Consider the following 13672-nt stretch of genomic DNA (forward strand, 5'->3'; position numbering starts at 1 on the left):
GCCGCCTCGGCAACCTCTTCCTCCGCCTGGAGTCGAAGGGCCTCCTCCTTCTCTCTATTCAGGTCGGCCTGCGCCTTCGCCAGACCGACATATTGTCCAGTCGTTGGCGGGCGGCCGCGTCCTCTCTTGGCTTTTGGCACGGCCCCTTTGCTGAGGGGCGGTGTCACGTCGTCGTCAGAGCGCCTCTTACGGCGCGTCTTCTCCGAAAGTGCGGGCAAGCCCTCGGAGTCCAGCGATATGCCAGACATCTCACTGGAGTCCGAGAGCCAGTCCTCGCTGTCACATCCGGGATAGTCTCGTCCATGTTGGGAGACTCGACCACGAGGGGAGTCTCTACCAATGTCGTCTTTTCCGGTGCTTGGAGGCGGCATTTTCACGTCGCGTGTCAAGAGGACACGCGGCAGATCCTTGTCGCCTCTCAGCTTCTTCTTCTGCATCAACTTCAGCATCCGCTCAACGCCGTTGGGCTGCGGCTGACTGAAGTCGATGTCCTCGTCCGTTAGAAGCTCCGCCGCCGGCGCGGTAATGGGCGCCGGCTTCGGGCTGTCGCGCTTCTTCGCGCTGTCACTTCCTCCTCCTCCTAACGCCGCCAAAATGGCCCTCTGTCTCGCCGCTTTAGCGGCCTCCTCTTCCTTCTTCACCGCCTTAGCGGCCCCCTCGTCCTTCCTCGTAATAAGTGGCCCCTCCGTATACGAGGGCCGGCCACCGTCCGAAGACGGCGCATGGGATTCTCCGGCTCCTGAGGAGCCGGGACCCACCCGGAGAATACTTGGCTTATCACGACTGCTCATCTTAACTCACTCCGACACCCCGGGTCGCGGGCTCGTTCGTCACACAGCGAGCTCTGCCAGACATACAAAACAAACACGCACACAAACACACGCCATACCGGCGTTCAGCCACCCCTCCCGTGTCACCGTGAAAACGCTCACGATGGCACGGGGGAGGTGCCCAGGGACACGACGTGGACGGACCGGTATCGCCCCCAACCTAACCTAACCTAACCTAACCTAACCTAACCTTTTTTTTTTTTTTTTTTTTTTTTTTTTTTTTTTTTTTTTTGCGTCGGGAAATGCTCTGACGCATCCCGGGGGAATTGGGGACTCCCCCACGGGTATGTGGGGCTCGCTGCGGTCGTGAAGATGGTGAGTTGACCGCAGCCCTACCCACTAAAACCCGACGGTACTCTCCGACTTTCCGTTGCAGGGTCGCGAGAACGCGCGAGCTCAACTCCGTGGCCCTACAACCGTCCGCCCGCGTGCTAATAGCAGGCCCTTCTTCTATGGAGCATTACTCCTACCGCCGAACAGAGGCCCTCCCAGGGCTTGCTTAGACAGTTCACTCTGTTGTCGCGATGCGCAGAGAGTACGCGGCGCATCGCGACCCTCTCAGGGGCTCCGTGTGATGGGCGGCGGCATCCCCATGCCGTCGCCCGAGCTCCCCATCTATGGCGGCACGTTGTCATTTTGAATGACGCGTTGTCGCCTTGGCCGTCTTCGTCTTCGGGAGTCGAGCGCCTCCCTTTCTCTGTCGCGCTCGGCTTCTTCTTTGGCGGCGATTACTTCCTCCGCGAAGTCCTCTACCGCTTTCCAATCAACTTCGCTGCGCAGCATAGCGGATATAATAGCTGGCAGCGTTATGTCCTGTCCAATGGCGGCCGTTAAGGCCGCGCGGTGTCGTATCCAGGAGGGACAGGCCGTTACTGTGTGTTCGGCCGTGTCCCTGTCCGCGTCGCAATGGTGGCATCGCGTTGTGTCCTCTCGTCCGGCGATCTCGCAAAGGTACCGACCGAAGCAACCATGCCCGGTCAGTACCTGCGTAAGCCGAAACGAGAGCGCGCCGTTCTTGCGGTCTAGCCACTCTCTGAAAACTGGGCGGATGGCCAGTATCAGATCCACACTTACTCGCGGCTCTTGGAGCCGCTCCTCCCACAAATCTAGGGCCCTGTCCTTGGCCTCGTCCCTCCACCGACGTACGGCGTCCGGAGGGGGGTTGCTGCCCCCCGCGCGGATCTCTGCGCCACGCCAGTAGACGTCGGCGAGGGCTCTTGCATCCAGGTCCCAAGGGACGCTTCCAGCGAGCAGGCACGCAGCATCCCGGGAGATGGTGCGATACCCGCGCACTGCTCGCGTTGCCATAACTCGCTGCAGCCGTCCCAGAGTCTGCCTGTTCTCGGCTGCCAGGTTTTCCGCCCATATCGGCGCGCCGTACATCACCATTGAGCGTATAACGCCCATGTACAGGCGCCGACAGCTCAGGCTGGGGCCCCCGAGGTTCGGGAGCAGCGAGGCCAGAGCTCCTGCAGCTTTTGTAACCTTCTCGGATAGCCGGCGGAAGTGTTCTTTGAAGGTCCACCGGCTATCAAGGACTAATCCGAGGTACGTCAGACTCGGTGCCACTTGGATCGTCGTTCCTCCAACGATGACTGTTAGACCAGATGGAGGCGCATTTCTGGGGCCATGGAAAAGAATGGCCTCAGATTTATTTAGCGCCACTGTCAAGCCCAACGCCTGTATCCTGCGCACAACTTGTGCGACCGCTGCCGTCGCCAGGATGACGGCTTCGCGGTGTGTCTTCGCGCGGCAGGTCACCGCGGTGTCGTCCGCGTAAGCCAGTAGCTCAACTCCGGGTAAGTTGGCGCCACGAAGCACATGGTCGAATCCTAAGTCCCACAGGTCCGGGCCAAGAGATGACCCCTGTGGGACTCCGCAATCCACTTCGTGCTCCTCCCATCCTTCTTCGGTTGGGTACTGCACCGAGCGCTCCGACAGATAATCGCCTACGAGTCTGCGAATATATCCCGGCACTCGGTGGTACCGAAGGGCCTCCTTTATCGTTTCCCAGGGCAGGGTGTTGAACGCGTTGGAGATGTCCAACGAGACTACCAGCACCACCCCGCCCCGAGAGATCTCCTCATCCGTGATAGACCTGAGCCGTGCCACCGCGTCTATCGTCGATCGGCAAGCCCGAAACCCGAACTGAGCATCGCTCAAGTTCGGGCCGACGCTCTCTAGGTGGTGTTTGAGACGCGCCCCGACGATCCTTTCCATCGTCTTGCAGATCTCGTCGATCAGGACGATAGGGCGGTAGGCTGACGGCTGGTCTTCCAGTCGCCCGGCCTTTCTGAGTAGCACGAGTTTGCCCGTCTTCCAGCGACGTGGTACTCGCCCCTGCACCAAACACATGTTCAGTAGGGCGAGCACACGCGCTTCCATTTGCTCCATCGCTAGCACCCAGACACGGCCGGGGACTCCATCCAGTCCAGGGGCTCTGTTCTTGAGGCCCATTTTGTGAACCGCCGCTGCCAGTTCTCCGGCTGTCACGGGGGGGATTTCCTCCTCTTCGACCTCTGCAGTTGGTGGTGCCATGGATGGTGGGGACCACTCGGCCCTAGGTGGAAATAGGGCCGATACTATAGTTCTGCAGAGTTCCGGCTGCAAGGTCTGAGTGAGTGGTGGGGCAGCCGGGCGAAGCTTTTGCCTTACCCACTTGTAAGGTCTGCCCCACGGGTCCTGCTCCAGAGAGCCCAGGAACTCCTCCCACGCCGTCTTCTTGGCCATTCTAATGGCGTCGCGCAGGTTGTGACGCGCTGTGCGGTATCCGTCATAAATAGATTCCTCCTCCGACTCGATCCTAATCCGCCGTCTTCGGTACCGCAAATAGCGGCGGCGGGCTGCCACACACTCGTCCCGGAGACGCTTCAGGTCCGGGTTCCACCAGTACGTCTGGCGTCTGGGTATGGCTGGACCAGCGCGGGGCATTGAGGCGTCACAGATGTTGTGTGCCGCCTCATTTAGCCACTGCGCGCATTCATCAACGTCCTCTGATGGCAGAGGGGCCCACGACGCAACGGCTGCGGCCTCTTTGAGGAGGTCGCGGTCCAGCTTCTTCAGAGACCACCTCGGACCGACACCAGATGGAGACGTGCGGCTCGGCTCCGTCGTGCGAGCTGAGACGACGAAGCGAATATAGAGGTGGTCTGAGAGGGTCTCTGTACGACTGAGGACCTGCCACTCTGAGATGCGTCGGGCGATAGTTGGACTGACCAGAGTCAGGTCCACAATGGACTCGCCCTGACGCCTAACGCATGTACTAGCCGTACCACGGTTTGCCAGAACCAAGCCAGTGGTGGTGAGCCAATCTTCGATAACTCTACCTCTCGCATTTGTCACCGACGAACCCCACATCGGCGACTTGGCATTGAAGTCGCCGGCGACAACTACGGGGTGATTCGATCCTTCAACTACGGCGGTCAGGCGGAGCAAGAGCGCCTCGAAATCGGCGATAGCCCTGTTGGGCGAAAAGTACACCCCCACCACGGTGAGGGTACCCAGGTTAGCGACTACAAATCCGTGGCCCCTTGTCGTGTTCCTCGACGAAGGAGGGACGACTTTGGGGCCAAAGACTAGGGCGACCGTCGAGTCGACGTCTCCAGTCCAATCACTCCTGACCAGGACGCGGTACGGCTCAGCAATAACGGCCACGTCGATCTCCCACTGCAATAGAGCCTGAACCCAGAGATCCTGCGCCTGGGCGCAGTGATTCAGGTTGCCCTGAAGAAATCGTAGGGTGGCCGTTATTGGGCCTCCATTGGTACCGCTCCAGCACTAGGGGCCGCCGTAGATGTTGTGGCGGCCTCTCGAGGTGCTCGGCTCTTTTCAGGGCCTTTTCGTTTCTTCTTAGGGGTAGACTTATTGCAGCGTTGACTGCCTACAATGTGGTCTGCCGGCTTCCCTCTTGATTCGCATAGCGCACAGTGAGGGGAGTTCCCACACTGTTTGGTCGAGTGGCCCGGCTGACCGCAGCGGAAGCAGAGCTCGCTGCGATCGGTCTCCGATGAACACGTCGCCCGGGTGTGTCCCTCTTCATGGCACCTGAAGCACCTCATGGTGCGCGTGGACAACAGGGTTACCCGCACCACAGTCCAACCGACATATACTTTGCTGGTCGGCGCCGTCACTTGTTTTGCGGCCTCGACGGGGCACTTAACCCACGCCGAGCCGCGACCTCTCCTGTCCACGCGGATCTCTCCGACCCTAACATCCTCGGCACGACAGCCGCTCACTCTCGCTATGGCAGTCGCGATTTCTCCCGCCGATGCCGAGTCGTCGAGACCCGTCATTATCATTTCGGCACATTTCTGTGGCCGAGAGACGCGCACAATATCCTCTCCGACTATTTCCTTGAGTCTGCCAGCCAGAGCGTCAGCCTTCTCCTTGCAGGCCGCTCCCGAAACCTCGTACATACGGGCCCCGGTTACGGCCCGCTTAAATTTGACCGCCGGTATGTCCAGCGCAGCCAGATCCAAGTGCTGCTTTGCCTTGTCTATGACGTCCTGGTAGGTGACGCCTTTTTTCTCCGCGTCCGGCTGCAGCGTGAGCACTACGGCTGCAGACTTTGGGGCGCGGAGCTGTCTGTCCTTCTTCTTTCTGACTTTCTTTTTCTTTTTCAGCACCCTTTTCCCCTCTTCTTCCTTTCCAGATGCTTTCCCTTTTCCTTTCCCTCTCCTCACAACCTCGGTCCATGAGGGAGTGGCGACTGGCTGTGACCCAGCCGCCGCTGCCGCTGCGTCGCGCCTCGAGGTGGCAGCTTCAACGGCGGCAGCGGACTTTCGCCCCTTCTTCGCCTTTTTTGGTTTAGGCCCCGGGTTTGTCAGAGGCATCAGTGTGGAGACTGATGGCTCCGGCAGAGTCGGAGTCTCTATTTCGTTTTCAGCCTGTGGAGGCCTAGCGCCGGAAGATTTAGAGGCAGCACTTTCCCTCTTCTTATCCGCGGCCAGTGGGGGACGCAGGCGAGGCTCCGGTAGGAGCCGAGCTTCTAGCCCTTCTAGCCTCGCGTCCATGCGGGCGTTCATCAGAGAGACCGCCTCGCGCACCGCTCGCTGCAGTATCTCCTCCATGTTCGGTTCTTTCGTAACGGGAGCCGTCTGTGGTTGCACGTCAGCGAGCTTGCGCTTGACGGCTTCTAACTCCTTCTTCATTTCATCGAGCTCTCTGGTGAGTCGTGTGTTTGCCTCTACCAGGGCTCTCGTCTCATCCGATGTAGACCTGACGAGGAGGGCTGACCACGCCTCCCGTATGGTTAAGGTCGCCTTTTTCAAAGCGGCAATCGAGGTTCCTTTAAGGTTTTTCGATTTTTGGGTCACAGCATTGATGGTGTCCAGGCTCTGACTTATAGCCGAACCCAGTTTCGCCACCGTGACCACGTCATCCTCCGCCATCGTGCAATCCGAGAGAGAGGTTTCCGACAGCCGGTGGGACCGTAGGTCCGGTAACCTCTTTGTCATTTCGAGGACTTCCTTCTCCGTCTCGATTTGTATCTCCTTCTGCCTGAGCTCTAGGTATTCTTTCTTTGTTTTGGCTAGACCGACATATTGCCCTGTGGTGGGCGGTCTGCCTCTTCCTCTTTTCGAGGAGGGCTTTGGAGCTGCTCCTCTGTCCTTTTCAGGACTGTCCTCGAGCTCACTACCGCGCCTCTTGCGCCGGAAAGTGGCCCGGGTCCTCTCCCTCTCGCTGTCCATGTCCGGGTTATGAGAAGCGGCGGACTCATCGCCGCTCTCGTCGCTACCGCTTCCGGGTCTTCTAAAGAACCCGGAGCCCATGCCGGTGGATACGGGCGTTGCCGCTCGTGATCCACCCTCGCTAGCCGTCAACATTGCCAAATCGCATTGCCTATCATTGTCCGTAAATTCGTTGCCAAAGTCGTCATTCCTCCTCCCCTCCTTCAAAGCATGTTTGGGGCCCCCAGTATACACGGCCCGATCCCCCGCCGAAGCGGGAGTGTGGGATTCTCCGGCGTTGCCGGTACCCACCCTGGGAGAATTATCCGCATGCTTGTATTCCATATTTGTGTCAGTTCGGGGTGATTCTGCCCCGGCGCCCTTGATACGTAGCCACCTGCTCGTAACGCATCCCACGGCCGGGCGCCAAAAACCCTGGATTAGGGGCCCACAGGCCCATCCATCACTCATTCACACACAGATGTTCACACGCAAACAAACAATAATGTAGAGAAGAGTGTAAACAAAAAAGGAAAGACAGGGTAGAAAAGATGGTGAAAGATAGTGAAATAAAATAAAACAATACAAACGAAGGGTAAACTATAAAAAGAGAGAAAGACAGGAAAGACCGGCGTTCAGCCATCCTGAGTGCCTCACCCCGTGTAAAGGGCGGGGCGGCGCACCCAGGCGCCCAGGGACACGAACGTGGACGGACCGGTATCGCCCCCAACCTAACCTAACCTAACCTAACCTAACCTAACCTAACCTAACCTAACCTAACCTAACCTAACCTAACCTAACCTAACCTTTTTTTTTTTTTTTTTTTTTTTTTTTGCGACGGGAAATGCATTGACGCATCCCGGGGGAATTGGGGACTCCCCCACGGGTATGTGGGACTCGCTACGGCCGTAAAGATGGTAAGGCGGCCGCAGCCCTACCCACTAAAACCCGTCGGTACTCTTCCTCGTTCCACCTTGCAGGTTCACGGGAACGCGCGAGCTCAACTCCATGGCTCTGCAAGCGTGTCCGCCCGCGTGCTAATAGCAGGCTCCTCTTCGTTGGAGCAAATCAGCTCCTACCGCCGAACAGAGGCCCTACCAGGGCTTGCATAGGCAGTCCGTTCTCTGGTGTCGCGATGCGCGAAGAGTACACAGCGCATCGCGACCCTCTCAGGGGCTCGTTCGCTGGGCGACGGCATCCCCATACCGTCGCCCGAGTTCCCCATCTAGGACGGCAAGTTGTCATTTTGGATGACGCGTTGTCGCCTTGGCCTTCTTCGTCGTTGGGGGTCCAGCGCCTCCCTCTCTCTGTCACGCTCGGCCTCCTCCTTTGCGGCGATTACTTCTTCCGAGAAGTTCTCGACCGCCTTCCACTCCAGTTCACTGCGTAGCATGGCGCGAACCATAGCTGGCAGTGATATGTCCTGTCCAATCGCGGCCGTTAAGGCCGCGCGTTGTAGTATCCATGAGGGACAGGCCGTTAAGGTGTGCGCGGCCGTGTCCCTGTCCTCTCCACAGTGGTGGCATCGCGTCGTCTCCTCCCTCCCGGCGATCTCGCACAGGTACCGACCGAAGCAGCCGTGCCCGGTCAGCACCTGCGTGAGGCGGAACGAGAGTGCGCCGTTCTTCCGACCCAACCACTCCCTGAACACTGGGCGGATGGCCAGTATCAGGTCCACGCTCACTCGTGGCTCCGAGAGCCGTTCTTCCCACTCATCCAAGGCCCTGTCGTTGGCCTCTTCCCTCCACCGACGTACGGCGTCCGGGAGGGGGTTGCTGCCCCCCGCGCGGACTTCTGCGCTACGCCAGTAGACGTCGGCGAGGGTTTTGGCGTCCAGGTCCCATGGGACGCTTCCGGCGAGCAGGCACGCAGCATCCCGAGAGATGGTGCGGTACCCGCGCACTGCCCGCGTCGCCATTATTCGTTGTAGCCGTCCCAGGGCCTGCCTGTTCACAGCTGCCAGATCTTCAGCCCATATCGGCGCACCGTACATCACCATGGAGCGTATCACACCCATGTACAGGCGCCGACAAGTAAGGCTCGGGCCCCCGAGATTCGGGAGTAGCGAGGCCAGGGCTCCTGCTGCCTTTTTCACCTTCTCGGATAGCCGGCGGAAGTGCTCTTTGAAAGTCCACCGGCTATCGAGGACCAGTCCGAGATAAGTCATGGTAGACGCAATCTGGATCGAAGTTCCTCCAACTATTATTGCTAGGCCAGGCGGCGGCGCGTTACGGGGCCCGTGGAAAACGATAGCCTCCGTCTTGTTCAGCGCCACCGTCAGGCCCAGCGCCTGGATCCTGCGCACCACCTGCGCTACCGCTGCCGTCGCCAGGATTGTGGCTTCGCGGTGCGTTCTGGCGCGACAGACCACCGCAGTGTCGTCCGCGTACGCGACCAGTTCGACGCCGGGTAAGTTGGCACCCCGAAGCACATGGTCAAATCCAAGGTCCCACAGTTCCGGACCGAGAGCCGAACCCTGTGGGACGCCGCAGTCTACCTCCTGCTCTTCCCATCCATCTTCGGTAGGGTACTGCACCGAGCGCTCCGACAGATAATCACCGATGGTTCGGCGTAAGTATCTGGGCACTCGGTGGTACCTCAGGGCCTCCTTTATTGTTTCCCAAGGCAGGGTGTTGAACGCGTTGGCGATGTCCAATGAGACAACCAACACCACCCCGCCCTGAGAGATTTGCTGCTCCGTGATTAACCGAATCCGTGCCACCGCGTCTATTGTTGATCGACGAGACCGAAACCCGAACTGAGCATCGCTCAGGTTGGGACCAACGCTCTCAAGATGACGGTTGAGGCGTGCGACGATGATCCTCTCAAACGTCTTACAGATCTCGTCGATCAACACTATGGGACGATAGGCAGACGGTTGGTCTTCTGGTCGCCCGGCCTTTTTGAGTAGCACGAGTTTGCCCGTCTTCCAGCGACGTGGAACTCGCCCCTGTACCAAACACAAGTTCAGTACGGCGAGCACACGCGCTTCCATGTGCTCCATCGCTAGCACCCATACACGACCGGGGACTCCATCCAAGCCAGGAGCCTTATTTTGAAGGCTCATTTTATGTACCGCCACTGCCAGTTCTCCGGCTGAAACTGGGGGGATTTCCTCCTCCTCTTCGGGCTCCGCAGTTGGTGGTGCCATGGATGGTGGGGACCACTCGGCCCTAGGTGGAAATAGGGCCGAAACGATGGATCTGCAGAGATCCGGCTGCAAGGACTGAGTGAGCGGTGGGGCAGCAGGGCGAAGCTTTTGCCTCACCCACTTGTAAGGTCTGCCCCACGGGTCCTGCTCAAGAGTACCTAGGAATTCCTCCCATGCCGTCTTCTTGGCCATTCGGATGGCATCGCGCAGATTGTGACGCGCTGTGCGGTATCCATCGTAGATGGTCTCCTCCTCCGTCTCACTCCTGATTCGCCTTCTTCGATAACGCAGATAGCGGCGGCGGGCTGCCACACATTGATCGCGGAGACGCTTCAAGTCTGGACTCCACCAGTACGTCTGGCGTCTTGGTACGACCGGCCCGGCGCGGGGCATTGAGGCGTCGCAGATGTTGTGTGCCGCCTCAATCAACCACTCCGTGCATTCCTCTACGTCCTCTGATGGTAGAGGCGCCCATGACGCGACGGCTGCTGCCTCCTTGAGGAGGTCGCGGTCCAACTTCTTCAAGGACCACCTCGGGCCTGCACCAGGTGTAAATGTGCGACCCGGCTCCGTCGAGTGAGCTGAGACGACGAAGCGTATGTAGAGGTGGTCCGAGAGAGTCTCAGTGCGACTCAAGACCTGCCACTCGGTTATATGCGGGGCGATGGCTGGGCTGACCAGGGTGAGGTCCACTATGGACTCTCCCTGTCGCCGGACGCATGTACTGGACGCACCGCGGTTTGCCAGGACCAGGCCGGTAGTGGCCAACCAATCCTCTAAGAGTCGACCTCTCGCATTTGCCGCCGGGGAGCCCCACAGCGGAGACTTCGCGTTGAAGTCTCCGGCGACAACTACGGGGCGACTCGACCCCTCTACGACGGCGGTCAGGCGAAGCAAGAGCGCCTCAAACTCGGCGGTCGGCTTGTTGGGGGAAAAGTAAACCCCCACCACGGTGAGGGTCCCCAAGATGGCGACAACAAATCCACGGCCCCTTATCGCGCTCCTCGACGAAGGAGACATGATCTTGGGACCAAAGACTAAGGCGACCGACGAGTCAGCGTCTCCCAACCAGTCGCTTCTTTCCAGGACGCGGTACGGCTCTGCAATAACGGCCACGTCGATCTCCCACTGCAGAAGAGCCTGAACCCAAAGATCCTGCGCCTGGGCGCAGTGGTTCAGGTTGCCCTGTAGGAATCTTAAGGCGGCCGTTATTGGGCCTCCATAGGGTCCGCTCTGACACTAGGGGCCGCCGTAGATGTTGTGGCGGCCTCTTGAGGCGCTCGGCTCTTTTTGGGGCCTTTCCGTTTTGCTTTGGGGACAGATTTGTTGCAGCGCTTGCTGCCCACAATATGGTCCGCCGCTTTCCCTCGTGACTCGCAGAGCGCGCAGTGCGGTGGGTTCCCGCACTGTTTGACCGAGTGCCCGGGCTGTCCGCAGCGGAAACAGAGTTCACTGCGGTCTGTTCCTGAGGAACATGTCGCTCTGGTGTGTCCCTCTTCATGGCACCGGAAGCACCTCATGGTGCGCTGGGCCAGGAGGGTCACCTGGGCCACTGTCCAGCCGACGTAAATCCTGGCAGGCGACGCAGTCACCAGCTTGGCGGCCTCGACCGGGCACTTGACCCAGGCCAAGCCGCGCCCTCTTCTATCTACGCGGATCTCGCCGACTCTGACATCTGTGGGACGACAACCGCCCGATCTTGCGACGGAAGCTGCGATTTCTGTCGCTGTTGCAGAGTCGTCGAGACCCGTGATTCTCAGCTCCGCACATTTCTGCGGCCGAGACACTCGTACCACGTCTTCACCGACTATTTCCTTTAATTTGCCCGCAAGGGCGTCGGCCTTCTCCTTGCAGGCCGCTCCCGAGACCTCGTACATACGAGCCCCGGTCACGGCCCGCTTAAATTTGACCGCTGGGATATCAAGTGCAGCCAAATCTAGCTGTAACTTCGCCTTATCAATGACGTCCTGGTAAGTGACGCCATTTTTCTCCGCGTCCGGAAGCAGAGTCAGTACTACGGCTGCTGATTTTGGAGCGCGGAGTTGCCTTTCCTTCTTCTTTTTCTCCTTCTTCTTCAGCGTCTTTTTCTTGTCTTCCACCTTCTTCGGTGCCTTCCCTCTTTTGACTACCTCTGTCCATGAAGGAGAGGCTGGCTGTGTCGTAGCTACCGCCGTCGTTGCATCGCTTCTCGCGGCTGCAGCCTCGACAGCAGCAGCAGACTTTCGTCCCTTCTTTGTCCTTTTTGGTTTGGGCTCCGGGTTCGTCGGAGCCATCAATGTAGAGACTGATGGCTCCGGCGGAGGCGGGGTCTCTTTTTCCACTTCAGGTAGCTGCGGCCTTGCGACTGATGTGGAGGCAGCTCTCTCCTTCTTTTTGTCCGCAGCAAGTGGAGGGCGTAGGCGAGGTTCCGGTAGAAGTCGGGCCTCGAGCCCTTCCAAGCGTGCATCCATGCGGGCGTTCATCACGGAGACCGCCTCGCGCAGCGCTCGCTGTAATAGCTCTTCCACATTCGGCTCTTTTATAGGAGCAGACTGTGGTTGGGCGTCAGCGAGCCTGCGCTTGACGGCCTCTAGTTCTTTCTTCATGTCCTCTAGCTCTCTGGAGAGGCGTGTGTTCTGCGCCGCCAGGGCTCTCGTCTCTTCCGAAGCTGACCTGCTAAGAAGGCTAACGCTCGCTTCCTTTATGGTACAGGTCGCTTTTTTAAGGGCCGCGATGTAGGTGCCCTTAAGATTCTTCGACTTCTGAGTCACAGCGGAGATGGCGTCAAGGCTCTGCGTTATTGCCTCGCCAAGTTTCGCCGTTGTGATCTCGTCTTCCGCCATTATACAGTCTGAGAGTGAGGACTCCGAAAGCCGGTTGGACCGTAGGTTCGGGAGTCTCTTTGTCACGTCCAGTAGTTCCTTCTCTACCTCGACTTCAAGTTCCCTCTGCTTGATGTCGAGGAGATCCTTCTTGGCCTTGTACATGCCTACGTATTGCCCTGTGGTGGGCGGTCTTCCTCTTCCGCGTTTGGAGGAGGGCTTTGCGGCCGCTCCCCTGTTTTTCTCCGGGCTATCCTCGAGCTCACTACCGCGCCTCTTGCGCCGGAAAGTTTCCCGGGTCCTCTCCCTCTCACTGTCCACGTCCGGATTATGAGAAGCGGTGGACTCATCGCCGCTCTCGTCACTACCACTTCCGGGTCTCCTAAAGAACCCGGAGCCCATGCCGGTGGGTACGGGCGTTGCCGCTCGTGATCCACCCTCGCTCGCCGTCAACATTGCCAAATCGCATTGCCTATCATTGTCCGTAAGTTCGTTGCCAAAGTCGTCATTCCTCCTCCCCTCCTTCAAAGCATGTTTGGGGCCCCCAGTATACACGGCCCGATCCCCCGCCGAAGCGGGAGTGTGGGATTCTCCGGCGTTGCCGGTACCCACCCTGGGAGAATTATCCGCATGCTTGTATTCCATGTTTGTGTCAGTTAGGGGTGATTCTGCCCCGGCGCCCTTGGTACGTAGCCACCTGCTCGTAATGCATCCCACGGCCGGGCGCCATAAACCCTGGATTAGGGGCCCACGGGCCCATCCATCACTCATTCACACACAGATGTACACACGCAAAACAAACAATGGTGTAAAGAAGAGTGCAAACAAAAAGGAAAGACAGGGTAGAAAAGATGGTGAAAGGTAGTGAAACAAAAATAAAACAATACAAACGAAGAGTAAACTATAAAAAGAGAGAAAGACAGGAAAGACCGGTGTTCAGCCATCCTGGATACGTCGCTCCGTGTAAAGGGCGGGGCGGCGTACCCAGGCGCCCAGGGACACGAACGTGGACGGACCGGTATCGCCCCCAACCTAACCTAACCTAACCTAACCTAACCTAACCTTTTTTTTTTTTTTTTTTTTTGGAGGGGAAATGCATTACGCATCCCCCGCCCCCTCGGGGGAAGGGGCGGGGGTATGTGGGACTCCCTACTCGAGGTTTACCCACTAAAACCCCCCCAGCCCATCGTCATGCGCCTTGTGCGGGAGGGACGGGAACCG

General features: G+C 58.8%; 2 protein-coding genes across 2 annotated transcripts; both read right to left on the minus strand.

Annotated features, from left to right (window-relative positions):
• Positions 1 to 1445: 1445 nt before the first annotated feature.
• On the minus strand, positions 1446 to 6844 carry LOC121740343. The gene is made up of 2 exons (XM_042133015.1): positions 4598 to 6844; positions 1446 to 4553 (listed from the first exon to the last, which is right to left on the minus strand). The coding sequence occupies exons 1-2, from the start codon at positions 6842 to 6844 to the stop codon at positions 1446 to 1448; spliced, it is 5355 nt and encodes a 1784-aa protein (XP_041988949.1).
• Positions 6845 to 7724: 880 nt separating this feature from the next.
• On the minus strand, positions 7725 to 13096 carry LOC121740344. Its single transcript, XM_042133016.1, has 3 exons — positions 10889 to 13096; positions 8303 to 10835; positions 7725 to 8149 (listed from the first exon to the last, which is right to left on the minus strand). Exons 1-3 carry the CDS (start codon positions 13094 to 13096, stop codon positions 7725 to 7727), a joined length of 5166 nt encoding a protein of 1721 aa, XP_041988950.1.
• Between the last annotated feature and the right edge of the window lie 576 nt (positions 13097 to 13672).

Source organism: Aricia agestis, chromosome 3 (assembly GCF_905147365.1).
Source record: "Aricia agestis chromosome 3, ilAriAges1.1, whole genome shotgun sequence".
In the NCBI taxonomy this organism is placed as follows: domain Eukaryota; kingdom Metazoa; phylum Arthropoda; class Insecta; order Lepidoptera; family Lycaenidae; genus Aricia; species Aricia agestis.

Excerpts from the sequence above, each read along its gene's own strand:
- LOC121740343 (XM_042133015.1), bottom strand. The coding sequence starts at position 6,844 with ATGGAATACAAGCATGCGGATAATTCTCCCAGGGTGGGTACCGGCAAC. Across the intron at positions 4,554-4,597 it reads CGGCCCCTAGTGCTGGAGCG|GGCAACCTGAATCACTGCGC; the intron begins GTACCAATGGAG and ends CGATTTCTTCAG.
- LOC121740344 (XM_042133016.1), bottom strand. The coding sequence starts at position 13,096 with ATGGAATACAAGCATGCGGATAATTCTCCCAGGGTGGGTACCGGCAAC. Across the intron at positions 10,836-10,888 it reads CATCTACGGCGGCCCCTAGT|GGCAACCTGAACCACTGCGC; the intron begins GTCAGAGCGGAC and ends AGATTCCTACAG. Across the intron at positions 8,150-8,302 it reads CCTCGCCGACGTCTACTGGC|TGTTCAGGGAGTGGTTGGGT; the intron begins GTAGCGCAGAAG and ends CCATCCGCCCAG.